The 19,261-nt window shown below is 42.6% G+C and overlaps 1 protein-coding gene across 2 annotated transcripts in view; it reads right to left on the bottom strand.

The window, feature by feature from the left end:
* fstl4 (follistatin-like 4) overlaps nucleotides 1-19,261 on the bottom strand; it is a 175,073-nt gene that overhangs the window by 109,534 nt on the left and 46,278 nt on the right. For both annotated transcript variants that reach the window (XM_088012203.1, XM_014993863.2), the window contains exon 4: nucleotides 8,516-8,758. In XM_088012203.1, the coding sequence (XP_087868329.1) occupies nucleotides 8,516-8,758 (243 nt within the window). The remainder of the gene's footprint in view (nucleotides 1-8,515; nucleotides 8,759-19,261) is intronic.

Raw genomic sequence — 19,261 nt, forward strand, 5'->3', positions numbered from 1 at the left:
AGTGACCAGAAAAACTTAACTGTTCTGCTGGAAACCTTTCCTTTAGGATGATGAAATATGAGTCCTTGGGTTGAAATGAGAGGTTTGTAATAATAAAAGGTCTGAAAGAGTCAAAATGGAGGAGGTCAGGTGTGATGCTGCATTCACAACAAATACGTTTCATGTATTGTATTGATATTTTGCATCAAAATCACTTTATTCTGTTGTTTTTTCACTGCCGGTCTCTTTGTACTATGGCGGATGAAACTGAGAGCGGCACCAAAGTCTGCAACTCCTTCAATCATAACGGAGGCTGAGATGTCTCTGTTGAACATTTTGTGTTCAGTTTCTTCTGAACAAACAACGGCTGATGACGGCTCGACGCATGTTGGAGCCTCTTTCCTTTGTTCCTCTCCCGGTTACTTTGAACAATGGCGGATGAGTTTTGGTTTTATTTACTGGGACCAATAGAATATCAATGTTGGATGGCTGTCACGCGCCGCAACGCGCCTCGATGCCTGTCCACATAGAGTGAACGTAAACCAGAGTCTCCTGAAGCTCAAATCGTGTTTCCTGTGAACGCAGCATTACGATTTAAACTAAGGATGCACCAATTGTAGTTTTCTGGCCGATCAGCGATCATCAATCTTTAAAAAGCCTGACCTGCTGAATCAGCTGACACCGATATTCTTTGTCTGAATTGTTTCTAAATTATAGTAAGAAAGTCGCTGATTGTGCAACAGAGAGGCGACTGTTGTTACTGTAAAGGTTTGGACCCGTCAGTCAAACCTTCACTACTGAGCAGCAGAGGACAGCGGCTCATTCTTACACCTTTTCTGATGTAGATGAGATCAGCTTCACATGGAAGTATCAGCTCATCTCCCAAAATTAAGGAAATCCACGCTGATAAATCGGTGCATCCCTAACTTAACCCGTATTGTCGTCTAGATGCGTCAGCATTTGATCCGCTAAATATTCTGTTTAAAATCAGTTTTAAACAGAATAAATCATGAAGCATTTCTTGTTGACAAAATCTTCTGACATTTAGTCACCAAAAGAGGAAACCAAGCAGTGCAAACACAAAAGCCGCCGGTTCGCTGTACTGTACAACCTGTGTACACAGCTGAAGTTGCAGAGCCTGAACTCGTGTCAGAAGTTAATCCTCTTGGTGAGTGCAGAGCATTTGTGTGGCCCAGTTAATGGCTGCAGCCACAAGAGGAGGCAGAAGGTTAGTGAAGACGGAGGGACAGCGCTCCTGGCTGATGCAACAACTGCAGCTGCCACATAAATCCTGCTCTGACGGGTTGAGGCTGTTCTTACATTGAAGGCTGTGTAGAAAATGGATGGCTGAAGGGGCTGGGAGAAACGTATCAACATCAGCACTGGTGTTGAAATCTGGAAACATCTTTTGGATTCCAGATTATTTAGATTTCTGATAACCAGTTATTACATTTCTGACTCCTAGTATTTACACCACAGCTGCCTGCTAACACACAGTTCCCACAACCGGAAGTGATCGGCGCCATCTTGGTAGGCAAACGCACCACAAAGCACAGCAGACCCACGGCTCCCAGAGAAACAACGAGAAAATATGCAGAAACTCTTAATAAATGTAAGAGAGAAAGATGAACAAAATGGCTGCTGTCGGGATCAAACTGAGACAGAAGAAAAATACGTCACACAAGCTGCCTCTGATCTAAACTACGATATATTTCACTACTTGGTGAACATGAAGAGTGTTTACAACATGGAGGATTTATAAAGGACGTCCAAACTCTTTGAGTAACCAGGTTCTGGCAGAGAGAGTACATGTTAAACACGGAGGCTACATGTCTGTCTTAGCTAGCCGGTAAAAGCTACACTAGCTAAGCTAATGTCGCTAGTTCAGCAGTAAATAGAGGACTCAGGTAGTTGTAACTTGTATTGTTTATAAGTTAGACAGGAACGAAGCGAGAGCTAGCTCTAAGCTTGTGACTTGTTTATTGTTGTCATAGCAACTGCCTGCCAAGATGGCTGACAGCTGTAAAGTCTGTGACATCACATGGGAGCTATGTGTAGCTTTAGCAGGAAGCTAATCTTTTAACAACACACGCAGTGGAAACCTTCTTATTTATGCATATAATTTGGAGCTACATGTCACAATATCTGATTCTCAACACATTCTGTCAAACTTTGCAAGTAAATAATGTTTAATAACTGAAAGAAGGAATTAATTTTTTTTTTTCAAACATGTAAAAAATAAATGCCAGCAGAAAACATCCTACTTGCATCTGACTCATCCACCATAAACATCACAGATTTCAGTCTGGAATATCTAAATATCGTCCATATTATAAACATTTAAACCTATTATTTGAGCTGTTAAAATCACCCAGTACCAGAAATGTACAGATACAATTAATTAATTACTCTGGAGTTTATAGAGTCTCCTGTTTTACATTGACCAAACAACCAAACATTATCCTCCTGAGAACAGCGTCTTTAAAACTCAGGGAATTTTTTATTACATTTTTTAACACTAAAGAAACCAAGTAACATGCATAACTTTTCTATAAAAGTCTATGTAAGAGAAGCGCACACCTGTGAATTATTTAACAGACAATAAATCTATATGTTCTCTGGAAGCAAGCAGCACCATGAAGCCCAGGTCAAATATCTCCAACATGGTCTATAATATCCAATCCATGCATCACTTCACATTTATACACAACTTTGTGTTTATCACATAGAAATACCCTGAATTCTGCATTTCTTCTTGGGAAAAACGGGATTAAATTCTAATCTTAACATCCTGTGTGGTTCAGACATTCAGGTCAAAAACTTAATTTCAGTTCATAAAGTCAAATAAAACCAGAACACATTAATTTTTCTGACTGAACTTTCCACTGGTAAAAGATTTGGTTTGTTTTCAGGAGAAATGTTGACGGATAAATCACTGTCCTGCTTTAAATGAAACACATCATCATAACCCTCAGATGCTGCACACTAATTTATCCCCTGAGCCGACCAGATCAGCCCTGAAGGTCGCCGAAGGTCACCAGGTCCCCTGCAGAAGGTCACCAGGTCGGTCATTCATCACTGATGAAGTGCTTCTACCTGGTCCCACTACAGAGCAAGCGTCCTAAACCACCTGATGGAGGCAGGAGTCTCTCTGGACCGGAGGCGTCCTGATGGAGGCGGGAGTCTCTCTGGACCGGAGGCGTCCTGATGGAGGCGGGAGTCTCTGTGGACCGGAGGCGTCCTGATGGAGGCGGGAGTCTCTCTGGACCGGAGGCGTCCTGATGGAGGCGGGAGTCTCTCTGGACCGGAGGCGTCCTGATGGAGGCGGGAGTCTCTGTGGACCGGAGGCGTCCTGATGGAGGCAGGAGTCTCTCTGGACCGGAGGCGTCCTGATGGAGGCAGGAGTCTCTCTGGACCGGAGGCGTCCTGATGGAGGCGGGAGTCTCTCTGGACCGGAGGCGTCCTGATGGAGGCAGGAGTCTCTCTGGACCGGAGGCGTCCTGATGGAGGCAGGAGTCTCTTTGGACCTCTACAGTCTCTTTGGACCGGAGGTTTCCTGATGGAGGCGGGAGTCTCTCTGGACCGGAGGCGTCCTGATGGAGGCGGGAGTCTCTCTGGACCGGAGGCGTCCTGATGGAGGCGGGAGTCTCTCTGGACCGGAGGCGTCCTGATGGAGGCAGGAGTCTCTTTGGACCTCTACAGTCTCTTTGGACCGGAGGCGTCCTGATGGAGGCGGGAGTCTCTCTGGACCGGAGGCGTCCTGATGGAGGCGGGAGTCTCTCTGGACCGGAGGCGTCCTGATGGAGGCGGGAGTCTCTCTGGACCGGAGGCGTCCTGATGGAGGCGGGAGTCTCTCTGGACCGGAGGCGTCCTGATGGAGGCGGGAGTCTCTCTGGACCGGAGGCGTCCTGATGGAGGCGGGAGTCTCTGTGGACCGGAGGCGTCCTGATGGAGGCAGGAGTCTCTCTGGACCGGAGGCGTCCTGATGGAGGCGGGAGTCTCTCTGGACCGGAGGCGTCCTGATGGAGGCGGGAGTCTCTCTGGACCGGAGGCGTCCTGATGGAGGCAGGAGTCTCTCTGGACCGGAGGCGTCCTGATGGAGGCTCGAGTCTCTTTGGACCTCTACAGTCTCTTTGGACCGGAGGCGTCCTGATGAGGCAGGAGTCTCTCTGGACCGGAGGCGTCCTGATGGAGGCAGGAGTCTCTCTGGACCGGAGGCGTCCTGATGGAGGCTCGAGTCTCTTTGGACCTCTACAGTCTCTTTGGACCGGAGGCGTCCTGATGGAGGCTCGAGTCTCTCTGGACCGGTGGCGTCCTGATGGAGGCAGGAGTCTCTCTGGACCGGAGGCGTCCTGATGGAGGCTCGAGTCTCTTTGGACCTCTACAGTCTCTTTGGACCGGAGGCGTCCTGATGAGGCAGGAGTCTCTCTGGACCAGAGGCGTCCTGATGGAGGCGGGAGTCTCTCTGGACCGGAGGCGTCCTGATGGAGGCGGGAGTCTCTCTGGACCGGAGGCGTCCTGATGAGGCAGGAGTCTCTCTGGACCGGAGGCGTCCTGATGGAGGCGGGAGTCTCTCTGGACCGGAGGCGTCCTGATGGAGGCGGGAGTCTCTTTGGACCTCTACAGTCTCTTTGGACCGGAGGCGTCCTGATGAGGCAGGAGTCTCTCTGGACCAGAGGCGTCCTGATGGAGGCGGGAGTCTCTCTGGACCGGAGGCGTCCTGATGGAGGCGGGAGTCTCTCTGGACCGGAGGCGTCCTGATGGAGGCGGGAGTCTCTCTGGACCGGAGGCGTCCTGATGGAGGCGGGAGTCTCTCTGGACCGGAGGCGTCCTGATGGAGGCTCGAGTCTCTTTGGACCTCTACAGTCTCTTTGGACCGGAGGCGTCCTGATGGAGGCGGGAGTCTCTATGGACCGGAGGCGTCCTGATGGAGGCGGGAGTCTCTCTGGACCGGAGGCGTCCTGATGGAGGCGGGAGTCTCTTTGGACCTCTACAGTCTCTTTGGACCGGAGGCGTCCTGATGGAGGCGGGAGTCTCTTTGGACCAGAGGTTTCCTATTCATCACCATGATGAGAGCCATTAATCAGCTGCAGACGCTCGTAATCACAGGCAGGATGAGAAAGGGACAGGGACCCCAAACATCTGTGATTGTGATGGTAATTTTTACAAATCAGTCCACTGATTGCCAAATGCAATGAGATTTTTAAATGTGTAAATCAGATTATGTCCCTTTTAGGCTGAAATGCCTAAACTTCAGCTTTAATACCGAGGCTTCTGATTTCCTGTTTTATTTATTCACTCACATTCCTAAAAAGTTAAATTATTAATAATTCCCATATGACCGAGAATGTTGTTTCCTAAAAATGGTTTGTTGTAGGAAAAACAAAATGTTGACAAGCAGGAAAAACCTGCAAATAAACAGTTTACTCACCTTAACTGTCTGTATTTTAGTCTGTAATAAAATACAGACCAAAATATTTTATTATATTTTAGTCTGTATCCAGCATGTTAATAATTATAAATGTTTTATACCAACAGCTCTTTGTGGAAATAAATCTAACATAAATTATACTATTATTGATGAAAACATTCAATATTTTGTGCACCTATATAAATAATTTGATGTTGGAAAACTTTATTCATGTCCTATTCATTCATTCATTCATTCATTCATTTTCTTGATAATTTATGAAAATATGTAAATTTTTGCACATACTACAAACAGCAAATTTGGATTTGCTCAAAAAAATGCAAATTTGGTAAATGAAAATAAAATACAACTTAAATGAATAACCATGCAATAAGAAATGTTTATAATTGTATATAATTTTAAGTATTCACAAAACAAAGCAGAACAAAACAAAGGTTTCTTAAATATTTTCTGAAAAGTAAGAGAATAAAAGCACCCAGGTGATTAAAATGCTCACATGAAAACAGGACTTTGTGCAGCAAATCTTGTAAAATTTCTTCTACTTTTATTTAGAGGGAAAATGATGCTCCCATTGTAGCCACTTAATGTCAGATACTTTTGTTAATTTCTGCTCAGAAAGCAAAGTAATCTCTTTTATGCTAAAGTCTTTGTGCTGCTGAAAACTTTTTCAGCTCAGAATAATCCTAAAAATGCTGCATAACAAATCCTGTTATCCTGCTTTGCCTCCATTTTACTCTGAATCATCTGTCACTTTTATTTCTCTATTATATTATAATTTAAAGTACTCAACACAAACAACAAAGTCCCACCAAGCCAGAGGTTTATTACCATCTTCAGAAATCATGTGCAAAACACTTTTAACGACAAAAATCCAACCAAGTCAGAAGAAAGCCTGAGTTTCCTTCTGCTTCAAAGAGAATATCTGGTTTCCTCAGACGCAGCTAAACTGCTTCACCTTGGCTGCCATGTTTGCCCCAGCAGGGCGACTGCGGCTCGGAGCGCAGAACCAACTTACATCGCCCCAAACGCCTCAGGATAAAACAGATAAAATGTATTTTTGATAAAACACATGAAACTAAGCATGTCAGGCCTCTCTCCTTGAAGAAAGCTGGATTTTTCTTTGATGCTCATAAGAAAACATGTGAAGCTACATGATTTACGCAGGAACGTAAAACAGAAAATACAGGAAAGACTGTCTGCTTACTGTAAATTTACCATTTCAGAAACTAGACCAAAAATACTTGATAAGATTTTGTGTTTTTACAGAATAAAACTATGTAAACACTGAGATGAGATATATTCATAATTCAGCCTAGGAGACGCTCATCCTCTATCAGCCAATCAGAGAAGACGTTGGATCTTATTCAGGAGTGGGAGCCATAAGCCCCGCCTACCTGCTACGAACCGAAAAGACTTCCTGTTGTCTTCTTTGTGGTTTTTTTAGGTAAATTATTGCAACTGAAATTAAGCATGTCTTGGTTTTTATTCCTTTTTAATCAAACTCAAATGTTTATGTTGTCATTTCTCTGCCTGTGTTGTAGTTATTGTGAAGCATTGTGGTCAGCTGTAAATGCGCTTCATGAACGAATGAAACTTTGTTGGCAGCGTGAATCAGCAGATGAAAGTCTACCGACACTGACTGGTTTTGGCCCTGAGCTGAAGGAAATGAGCTTTCACAGCTCAGCTTTTAGGCTTATCACATTAAAAAGTAAATCTACCCTCCAAAAACCAGGATAAAAGTTTAGTTTTTTTACAATGTGGTATTAAGGCCTCCATTCTTTAGGCTTAGAGATTGTTGGGTTTGATTAAAATGAACCAAGAGATAAAAATACAAGCACTAAATAAAAGTAAAAGTCTCTCTCTGCAGCTGCAGTTAAACAAGTTGAGGCTGAATCTGAGCCTCGTTGGATCCAACAGTCGTGAATTCAAATGAACCAACGTTTCATTTCCTGATCTGTGTCCGCCAACACAGACTGCGATCGTAAAAACCAGCCAAAGTGAGACATGTCTACCAACGATGCCTTTGTCTGTCAACTGCAATAATTACTCCCAATTTACACACACTCAAACACGATGCTCATAACTTATTCCCAGCGTTTTCCATCTCCCGCTGGTTTGCATTCAGACATAAAGTTTAAGCTTAATGTGGCGACTGAACATCCCAAATGTGGATTAGATATGCATGGCGGTGTCTGCCAGCAACGCTTCCCTCCCTAATGTGACATGACAAAAAGTGCTGCCAGCTCTGTATGTGTGCATCTGTTTTTTAAAGTTGTGCTGACATGCAACCAAAAATAACCAGAGCTTTAACTGTCTTTTTTTAAACATCTACTGTGGAAGGAACAATTTTAAAAGGTTTTATGCGAAGGTGATCTGACAAGCAACTGGAAACAGGAGAAAACTTCTGCAACCTCCTGATCCGATGCTTCCCAAAACCGCCAAACAAGAACTTTAAATTTTAATATCCAAATTAAATCCACTGATGTGCAGCACCTCAAACTGACCCGTTTGGTTGTTTCAGTCATTTATAAAAATGTGTTTGTAGGTCTTTGCAAGCTCTGAATAATCTAAGTTTGGTACATGAAAATAAAAACCAGCTTCAATAAAAACAGATGTTGTTGCTTATTTAGGCACCATTTAAAACTGTTCATCACTTAAAATATTTTATACAACCTTTAAATTATTTTCTAATGAAAAATCATAAAGTTTTTCTTAAATATTTCTGTGAACAAATAACTGAATAAAAGCAACCAGGTGGATATTTATGTTTTATTTGAGTGTGAACCTTTAATGTCTGAATGCAAACCAGTGGGGGGTTAAAACATTGAGAATAAGTCATGGGTATTGTTTTTTGGTTATTAAAAGCTTTAAAATCCAACTTCAAAAGTGTAATTTCTACCGGGTCACATCTGAAACTGACCTTTTATTAACAAGAAAAATAAATACTCATACAGGAACAACTGACAGAAATGAGAAATAAAACTTATCCAGCACCAAACACTGCAGGATAAACCCAGATCACCTTCTATTCCCCACCTCTAAATCCTAGTAAAGGTAAGTTTCACTCAGACCGAGTCGTTTCCAGCTCAGAGTGGCCAGACTGACCTTTGAAGAAGCAGTCTTTGCTGTGCACCACGTAGATGCGCCTCCTCTCCAGGCAGGCGGTGCGGTAAACCTCGCAGTGGTTCTCGTAAAACCTGCCGTCCGAGCCGCACACGGGCACAAAGGAGGGCCGACATTTTTCCTGGCACACGCACTCGGCGCGCCCGCTCTCCGCCATCAGCACACACTGCCGGCCTCTTCCACAGTAGGTCCTGTGACACGGGTCTTCCTCTGCATCAGAATGAGCTGCAGGAAATAGAAAGTACAGGATTTTACTGCTTCCTGCGCAAAATTTAAAGCAGAAAATTACAAAATTCTAACTAAAAATAAAATAAAAATCATCCAAAAATGCAGCTTTATTGTAGTCGTATGTGGACCCGTTGCAGCGTGATGCCACACAGTAGATCCCGCCCCCATCTTCCTGCTGGAGGGCAAAAGCTGCTCGCTAACTATGGCTAGCATTGGTTTAGCTATCACGTTATCAACATAATGTGCTAAATCTTAAATGTATGCCTGATATATAAAAGAAAAAGGGCGTAGAGCTTTGCTACTAACAGTCAACATTACAGCAACTAGATAACAAGGTCAGGAAAAAGAGAGTGAAGTAGCTCACTTATGCTAGCTTGACTATGACAAAAGTAACATGTAGATGTGCTGCAGAATTTGATGTGTTTCGGTCCATGTACAAAATAAAAAATAAAGTCGACCTAAACACCGACTGACAGATCATCAGCAGAGCAGATGTTTAAATTAGTTAAACTACCACTGTTGTGTTAGCTTAGCTAATACCAGCGGTAGCTAACCTACCACCACTGTGTTAGCTTAGCATATAGCAGTGGTAGCTAATCTATCACAGTGATCACTTATTAATAATCACAAACATCTAGAAAACATAAAACTGTAACGGACTGAATGTTCTGCTCTGTGTGAGGGAAATGTTTGGGTGATTTTTGGTGTTGAATCCTGATACATGTATTGTTGTTGTCAGTTGCTATGGCAACGAGTCTGCGTGTAGCTTAACCGATACAGACAGCGAGAAAAAAGTGGTTTTGAGTTGTTAAACGGTTTTTTTGCGTTATTTTCCCTTTGCTGCTCTGCACTGTGTTGATAACAGCTTCATCTCCAGGTTTCATTTAACTGTAGGTTTCATCCTGCTGATCAAATGAAGCAGTTGATGGGAAGGAAAAGAATCGTATTTCTGTGTTTATGTGGGAAAGTTACAAACGTAAACAACAACATGCAGTTATAAAATCCATCGGTTGAATAATAACTGAATATGCAAAGAAATCAATGACTGAAGTCATCCTGATGACAAGTTAAACGTGTCCAGCTGTAGAAGAAGGAAAGACGGTAAATCAGAGTGCAGCTTTTTACCATGAGCCCAGAAATAGAAAAGCATAAACAGACGTCACACACCTCCAGGCTCGCTCAGATGCAGCGTTGTGTTAACAAGGAAATACTGTTTTTAACCACTGCTAACCAACTGTTAGGCGTCCGTATCAACACCTCTCTGCACTCATTTACACGTTCAAATGTGAAAACTATGATATTCATAAGGAGCAGCTCCTGGTGGAGCTGCAAACGTAAGCAAATGTTGCAAAGCTGCGTGTTTGTCTTGTGTGTTGGACAGAAACCAAAGTGAAACAAACCCAAACGTGTCCGTAACATCGTCGGATCCACACCAACAGGACAAACGTTACGGATCCATAACTTTGGTTCAGACTATTTTAAATATTATAACATCATCAGCAATCAATAAACTTTTCAGTCTAATGGATATTTAACTCTGGAACTGGAAAACATTTTAAATATCCAAAATGAATAAATAAAAAACAACAAATAAAATGGATTATTAATTCTCCTAGTAGAGACCAAAGAACCAGGCAGGCGGTAAACCTCCTTTTATCATCCAGGTTTGGGTAGATAAAAAAAGATCTAGTTTTCATTTATCATGTTATTAATTAATTGATTTGTTGATTATTGCAACAGCCCTGCTCTATATGTTTCAATGTCTTCAAAAAGTCCATTTATTTTCAGTAATTCAGTCAAAAGAAACTAAAACTCACTGTTTGAATCCACATGGTTATTTCTGTTTATATCATAAAATTAAAGAAGAACAAAATCTTAAAAGTGATTTAAATCCTTCTCAAAAAGAACATTTTGTTTGGCGATGAGCTGCGAGTCGCTGAGAGGCTGGAAATTAACAAGATTATTAAAACATGATGGAAACACTGCAGAGACACTTCAGATTCTGTTTCTGGTCATACAGCCTGGTTTTCCTGTCACAATTATTAAACTACTCTTCAAACTGTTGCAAAACATCAAAAAGTGCCAAAAATACAGCAGTCCAGAAGCCTGTAATGCGAATCCTCTGAAACGAGCTATTTTGAGATAAAATAAAGACTGAAGCAGTGAAGTCAAAGCAAATCTCCAGCCCTGCTGAGTTTCATTCCTGTATTTCCTTTTAAAAATTTAAAGCACTTCTTTCTGTCACTTTATTTTTTTACCTTTTGATGTTAACAAGCTTCGCCTTTTAGGAATCCAGGCCAAACATAAAGGAGATGGATGGAGCTGCTGGCTGCAGCAATCTGAGCAAACAAATCGCACAACATGAAATGTTCAGAGTGGAGCAGGAGGCACACGGGACATGAAATGCTTCAGATAACAGCTAATGTGTGCAGCTGAATCTGATACTGCTGCTCCTAACGGTTCACTGTGGACGAGAGACGACAGAAGCGGATCTGGACTGTTAAAGGAATAAACATCCTCAGCTCCATCACCCCTCTGTGAAATAAGGCTAAAACGCTAAAACGCAGACTGGCTTAGAAAGTTCAGGCTCTTATAATCAAACTGCTGAAAACAGAAATTGAATTTGCCTGAAGAATAATCATATCTCCACTCTCAGCATATTAAATAACAGAGATAATGCGCCGCCGTCGGAGGACAATAGTTTAGTCATTGGATGAAGGCGATTTCAGGGTTGGTGCACAGAGGTCAACAGCAGCACACACACATTTCACACACTCTCCTTCTGTCTGCGGGGCGCCTGGAAGTGCCGAAAGATTCATTCAGTTGGTGTTACAATAAAACTACGTTCAAAGTATTCGTTGGAAACATTCAGCTTGATGAATTTTAACTGATACCGAACTCATAATTCTGTATTAAACCTAGTAAAGCCTCTGCAGGATGATAAAATGTCAAAATATTCATATTTCATTTATTGCCTGTTACAAACTATTGCACCGCAAAACCACAAAATCTAGAAACCAGACCCAGTTGGTCTTTCTAGATCCAGTTGGTCGAGTTTCCAGACCCAGTTGGCCGGGTTTCCAGACCCAGTTGGTCGAGTTTCCGGACCCAGTTGGTCGGGTTTCCAGACCCAGTTGGTCGAGTTTCCGGACCCAGTTGGTCGAGTTTCCGGACCCAGTTGGTCGAGTTTCCAGACCCAGTTGGTTGTCGGGTTTCCAGACCCAGTTGGCCGGGTTTCTGGAGTAAATTTCTTAGTTCAGTTGAAATAAGACAAACCTTTAAGCAACGTGAGCCTGATCTGGTGTGACTGATGAAAACGTTCTACTGGCAGATTATTTCATGCAAGTTAGTTTTGTCTTATTTCAAGTGAACTAAGAAACTAGAAATTAGACCAAAATTACTTGGTAAGACTTTGTGTTTTTGCAGTGTAAACATAAAGATTCAGTCAAACTGTTTGATTCAGGAAAACCTTCAAAACCACCCAGGAAATTAAACTGAAAACATTTTAATTTTATTATAAAGTATTTTTACTCTTACTTGAGAAAAAGTTGTGGATTTTCTTCCCACTGAATGAAACGTGTTTTAAAAACTCTCCAGACACAAACCTGCAGCTTCTGCTAAAGTTTCTGGAGTTTTTTATTGAAGAAGCTGATTTTATTTTATGTTACTTATATGAATTATTGTTATTTTGTTCCTTAAAATACCAACATTTTCCCGTAACTTTATATTTTGTGTGTAATTTTTAAATATTAAATGATAATTTTTAGAAAATACTTTTTTACTCTTACTTGAGTATAACTTCTAGTTACTCTGCCCTCCTCTGCTAATATTACACCACTCATGAACGTTGGAAATGTAATTTAGCAGTAAAATCGATAACCGCAGAGCGCGAAAGCCCACAGGAGCGTCCAGCCCGACCCAACATGGCCGCTCTGTCATAATTAAGTGTTGGGAATGAGAGGAAGCTGTGGTTTGGGGCTCTGCCAGGTCGGCGCTCCGATGGGAACGCCAGGCGGACGCTGCGCGTAAGACGGGCTCAGCTCCGTTTTATTAAGTTGGCTAATTGTTCTGCGTGCCTCCGCAAGGCATCTGTGGGAAATGCAAAGCAGCCGCGCTCCCCCGCCGCTCATGTCAAGGTCAGGGACGATTACAAGATCGTTTGTATTCTCCAAGCACAAGAGATTAAACGCTTAGCAACAACGTCCAGCAGCCGCTCCGTCTTCCTCTCGGCGTCTTCATCACGTCGGAGAAACAGAACATGAGCAGCAGCAAAACTGCATGAAAGCTACATTTGCAATACAAAGCTGTCTGACATTTCACTAAGTCTTTCATCTGCTTTGTCTCCTGCTGTTTGCGGTTGTGGCTTGTTTAAGAGGCTGAAAGTGGCGTCTGATAATCCTCCCTGTCTAAGCTGCTGGCACAATGTCTGTCAATGCATGAGGCGCAGAATGGTGCCAGGACAAAGCCAGGCTGACCAACCGGGTCCGGTCCGACCAACCAGGTCCGGTCCAGGCCTCCTGTCACTCTAATGCCGTTGTTCTTAGTCTCTCCTCCTCCTCGGCAGACCGAGCATGGCCGCTCTCTTTGCTCTTCCAGGCTCAAGCTGCAGATTTTCAATAAGAAAACAAAACTGCAGCCGCACTTTTTAAAAATAACTAAAGCTCTGCTGCGAAGCTTCAAACCAAAACTCCAGCTGAACAGAAACTCAAGTTATGAAATAGGAACGATCTAGAGTCATAGATCTAGTCATAGATCTAGAGTCATAGATCATCTTGATTTTTCATGTCCTTCAGGAAAGATGTTGGTTCATATTTGGTTTTATTACGGATTATTCAATGACAAAACTTCTGAAACTTTACCAGAAAGTGCAGGTCTGAGTCTGTTTTTCATTCAGTTGGTAGAAAATACAGAAATTTTACTCAAGAGTAAAAATACTTTATAATAAAATTAGTCAGGTAGAAGTAAAAATAAAACACTTATAAAAGGAATTTTTTTCAAAAAAGTTCCCCAAGTAAATGTTACTGCCCAACTCTGGAAATCACCTCCAAGAATCGGCTACACGTGTGTTGAAGATGCAACCAGGAGACATTTACCTCAACGTGAGTGGAGGTTCGATCAGATTAAAGTAAATCAGCACCAAGTTAAAACTCATTTGGTCTGACCTGAAGTTTGCTGAGTGACAAGGCAGCAGCCATTCAGCAGAGCGACTGACATTTTTCACAATACTTTCCTTTTTCAGCTCCTTTCCCAAGCAGATGAAAGCATAAGAGCCCCAGCATCCCTGATTCTGCTGGGAGAAGCCACAATGCAGAGAGCCTCAGCTCTGACTGAGGCATTGTGGGAAAGCAAATGAATCCAGAGTGAGGTGTACAATGCGTCTCCGCGCCCCGCGGCGAAACCACACAGACCACAGGGAAGGAAGCAGACGAAGAATGTCACTTTTCTCTTGAAGCAGATTCCTAATCCGTTTAATAAACTTAAGCTATTGCATACGGACCTCAGGCTACGGTCTGCATTTAACATTTAAAGACAATCACCAAAAACATTATTTATTTTGTAGTTAATCCAGCCTCACAGTGTTTGCAGCTGCTGGCATATTTTCCCCAGAATACCACTGAGCATCCCACTAATCAGGCTGGAGGTACTTCCACCCTGCTGATGTGGGACGCCGCCTGCAGCAGGACTGTGTTACTCATCTCTCCAAGCTAAGAAATGCTTCACGATTTGGTCACAAATGTTTCAGGACAATTTACGAAATGTTTCTGTTTCTTTCAGATTTCTACCCAAATGAGGTGGATTCAACAAAAGCAGTGGTGTTTTCATTTTCCGAGCTGTTTTAGAATTGAAGGACAAACGCTGGATGTGTTTCTCCACCTGAGCAGAGCCCAGGGATGTCTGCAGATCGGACAGATGATTCTATTTGCCCTGTAGCAGCTGTAGATAATTAAATATTGAGACACACTGTCAAACACCGTCTTCCCCATGCAGCTCAGCCGGACAAAGCGCTCCTGACATGCACACAGCGCTTGAATATCAATGGACACCTGCATCCCTTGGTGCTAGGTAAGATATGCTGCGGTGTTCACGCACAGATAAGGACCAACTTATTTCTGCTGCGATGTACCAAATAATTTTATTTTTCTGTGTAAACAGAGGGATGGAGAAGGAATAGGAATCACTGGGAGGATTCAGGATTCAGTGTGTTTTTAAAGGCCTGACATGATAAATTGTTCCAGAGGTTATTGTAGTAACTGATATTTATTACAAGTAATATAATGGCAGTATCATTGTTATGTTGACTAACATGGACTTACTCTATTCAGTATGTAAACACTAGTGTATCAGCTAAAATTAGCTGAAATACTAAGGTTAGCTTAAATTCTGTCAGTAGCAGGTTGGCTAACATGGACTTTCTCCATTCAGCTCAACACAACAAATAGATAAAAAATCAGCAAAAATGCTTATTTGGGCATAGTTTTTCACCTAGTATGTTGCCATGGTAACTCAAAAAGGCAACAGAAGTAGCAGTTCCCTCCTCGAGACCAAGCCGCACGTGTTGATATATCTATGCTGTGGGGGTGAACGCGGCGGTTCGAGTCGCATTAACGATGACGGAACAAAAGCAGATAAAGAGACACCTCATTGGGTGTAGAACAGTAGGTGCCGGCCAATCAGTGCCTGGGGCAGCCCGCAATAAAAATGCAAGAAAACATTCTATTAATTTCTAACTACAAAATTTAGCTAATTATAATTAGCATATTGACTAACAGTGAGTCTCTCCACTCAGTATGAGAACAGTACTTTATATGTTGGCCTACTAGCATGTTAGCCTACTAGCATGTTAGCCTACTAGCATGCTGGCCTACTAGCATGTTGGCCTACTACCATGTTGGCCTACTAGCATGTTGACCTACTACCATGTTGGCTTACTAGCATGTTGGCCTACTAGTATGCTGGCCTACTAGTATGTTGGCCTACTAGCATGTTGGCCTACTAGCATGTTGGTCTACTAGCATGTTGGTCTACTAGTATGTTGGCCTACTAGCATGTTAGCCTACTAGTATGTTGACCTACTACCATGTTGGCCTACTAGCATGTTGGTCTACTAGCATGTTGGTCTACTAGCATGTTGGCCTACTAGTATGTTGGCCTACTAGCATGTTGGTCTACTAGCATGTTGGTCTACTAGCATGTTGGTCTACTAGCATGTTGGCCTACTAGTATGTTGGCCTACTAGCATGTTGGTCTACTAGCATGTTGGTCTACTAGCATGTTGGTCTACTAGCATGTTGGCCTACTAGTATGTTGACTTACTACCATGTTGGCCTACTAGCATGTTGGTCTACTAGCATGTTGGTCTACTAGCATGTTGGCCTACTAGTATGTTGACTTACTACCATGTTGGCCTACTAGCATGTTGGCCTACTAGCATGTTGGCCTACTAGCATGTTGGTCTACTAGCATGTTGGTCTACTAGTATGTTGGCCTACTAGCATGTTAGCCTACTAGTATTTTGACCTACTACCATGTTGGCCTACTAGCATGTTGGTCTACTAGCATGTTGGCCTACTAGTATGTTGGCCTACTAGTATGTTGACCTACTACCATGTTGGCCTACTAGCATGTTGGTCTACTAGCATGTTGGTCTACTAGCATGTTGGCCTACTAGTATGTTGACTTACTACCATGTTGGCCTACTAACATGTTGGCCTACTAGCATGTTGGTCTACTAGCATGTTGGTCTACTAGCATGTTGGCCTACTAGCATGTTGGCCTTCTAGCATGTTGACCTACTAACATGTTGATCTACTAACATGTTGACCTACTAACATGTTGGCCTAGCATGTTGGCCTTCTAGCATGTTGGTCTACTAGCATGTTGGTCTACAAACATGTTGGTCTACTAGCATGTTGGTCTACTAGCATGTTGGCCTTCTAGCATGTTGGCCTACTAACATGTTGGTCTACAAACATGTTGGTCTACTAGCATGTTGGTCCACTAGCATGTTGGCCTACTAGCATGTTGGCCTACTAGCATGTTGGCCTTCTAGCATGTTGACCTACTAACATGTTGATCGACTAACATGTTGGTCTACTAGCATGTTGGCCTACTAGCATGTTGGCCTACTAGCATGTTGGCCTACTAGCATGTTGACCTACTAACATGTTGATCTACTAACATGTTGGCCTAGCATGTTGGCCTTCTAGCATGTTGGCCTTCTAGCATGTTGGTCTACTAGCATGTTGGCCTTCTAGCATGTTGGCCTTCTAGCATGTTGGTCTACTAGCATGTTGGCCTACTAACATGTTGGTCTACAAACATGTTGGCCTTCTAGCATGTTGGTCCACTAGCATGTTGGCCTACTACCATGTTGGCCTACTAGCATGTTGGCCTTCTAGCATGTTGACCTACTAACATGTCTGAAGCCAAAAGGTGTAGGATAATAAGTGCTGCCATGGCAACATGTAGGAGAGCACTGTCCTTAAAGAAAGGCTCTTTGAGCCCAAACCCCAGACTGAAGACTTTATCAACCAGTTTCTGGTGGAAAAAGAGAAAAGATTTAAGCAATAAATCATACAAATAGAAATGACTGAGCACCTTTTAATTTATCGTATTTCTGTGTTTACAACAAATACTTCCTGTTCCTCCACCCACATCCTCATTAGACCCCGACTATCTGCACGTGGGTTAAGGTAGCGCTGTTAGCAGCTGTCTGGCTCTCCTGGCAGCAGGTGGAGGCGCCTGATGGAGCCGTCAGCCGGCATCATGTCTTCAGGCACACCGACTGATTGCTGTACACAGGAAACGACGGCCATCACAACCGTTCAGCCCAGGAACTTACTTATGATCCTTACATCCAGAGCTAATGAATTACATCTTTAACTTTTATGAGCAGAGCGGAAACTGCAGAGCTGGTAAGGCGTCATAAGCAGCAGCCGAGGCCAGCTGCTCTTTACATTTGCCTTCATTTGCATCTTCCTCGATCAATAATCCCGGGACGGCGAGACAAACATCAGGACGAGAGAAAAGTGGAGTCAGCACATCTTAACATGAGACCCGACGAGAACGATTAATCAGCCTGGAATACTTTCTGTTCGTGTTTATTGATCTTTGGCTATGTGTTTTTCATTAGTATTATGCCATTACCATTATGTTACATAAAAATGATCAAAACTACAATACCATAATTTATCGCAATAAATTCTGGTAAATGTTATCGTGACAGGCCTGAGCACAACCTGACGGCGGAAACGCTCACTAGTTGCCATGGTTACCTGCAATTATCTTGCTGTTTTAGGGTTAGCTAGCATGTTGTCAGTTTACTACTGTTGTTGATCACATCGTTGGGATTAGTGACCCACTAATGACCCAAACGCATTGCATGCTGGGTAAATGGTGGGAGAAAAAAGCCCAAACTTCAGCGACAGGATGAGCGTATCCACGGTGAGCAAAACACCAGAACAGTGTTTTCCTAAAACAAAATTAATCATTAAATCATTAAAATAAAGAACTGAAACTTAGCCTGAAAAGAACAAATAAAACAGTAATTTCTTCTTATTTTGTCACAATTAGTGAAAAATAAACATGTAGCTGCAGCCATGAAGGCAGGAGATGAACCAAGCCATGAGAAATTAAAAATGAACCGGAAGTGCTGCGCCATTCAGAGGCGCTGCGCTAAAATTATTTTATTAGTCGAATTGTAAATAACTTAAATAGTTGGACTAACATGTTGTTGCTTGATTTATGCAGGCGACATGTGCAGCAGTCAGCGCTGATGATCCACCTGTAAGATGATTCACAATAACTCGTTTAATTATAAACTTAGTCAAGTTTTTTAATGTGATTCTGAGCAGATTGTGTCTCATCTGATGTCTCTAAATGTGTTGGCTTCTCCAGATTCGTTCCTCCGGGAGGCTGGAGGCAGTGTTGTGGTACTCGAAGTTGGTCTTGGTCTTGTCTCGGTCTCAGGTTAGGTGGTCTTGAACACAACACTGGCTGGAGCTGACAACCAGCGGGTCAAGACTAAAGCAAGTCAGTGGGAAGCACAGCCTCCCACTTCCTCCGAAACAACAATCTGCTTCTATGGAAGAACAACTGTGCCAAACCAAACAGGACAAGCTTAAAGGTTTAGAAAATGGTGCCAACATTGTTAGCTGTTAGCTTCTACCAGGTCCAACTAATCTGATAAATAATCAAAATAAATAAAATTAACGACTTTAAACACAACCTTCCTTCAAAGATCTTGAAATATCACATTAAACATCTATTTTTATTAAATCTATAGAGTGCTGGATAAATCTGATGCCTTATTTCCATTTATTTATATTTTCAATTCTCCAACTATAAACTGATCTTCATGAGTTGTGAATTATTTTCATAAATATGTAATAAACTTTTATCTTTTTAGAGTCACAACTGATGATTTAAGGAGTAACAGGGAAAATATCTGGTCCACATAAAACACTAAGCACAGTTAATTGTGAAAATAGAAAAAAACCT

This window comes from Poecilia mexicana, unplaced genomic scaffold (assembly GCF_051168715.1).
Source record: "Poecilia mexicana isolate PSO_F unplaced genomic scaffold, ASM5116871v1 scaffold_14, whole genome shotgun sequence".
Lineage (NCBI taxonomy): Eukaryota > Metazoa > Chordata > Actinopteri > Cyprinodontiformes > Poeciliidae > Poecilia > Poecilia mexicana.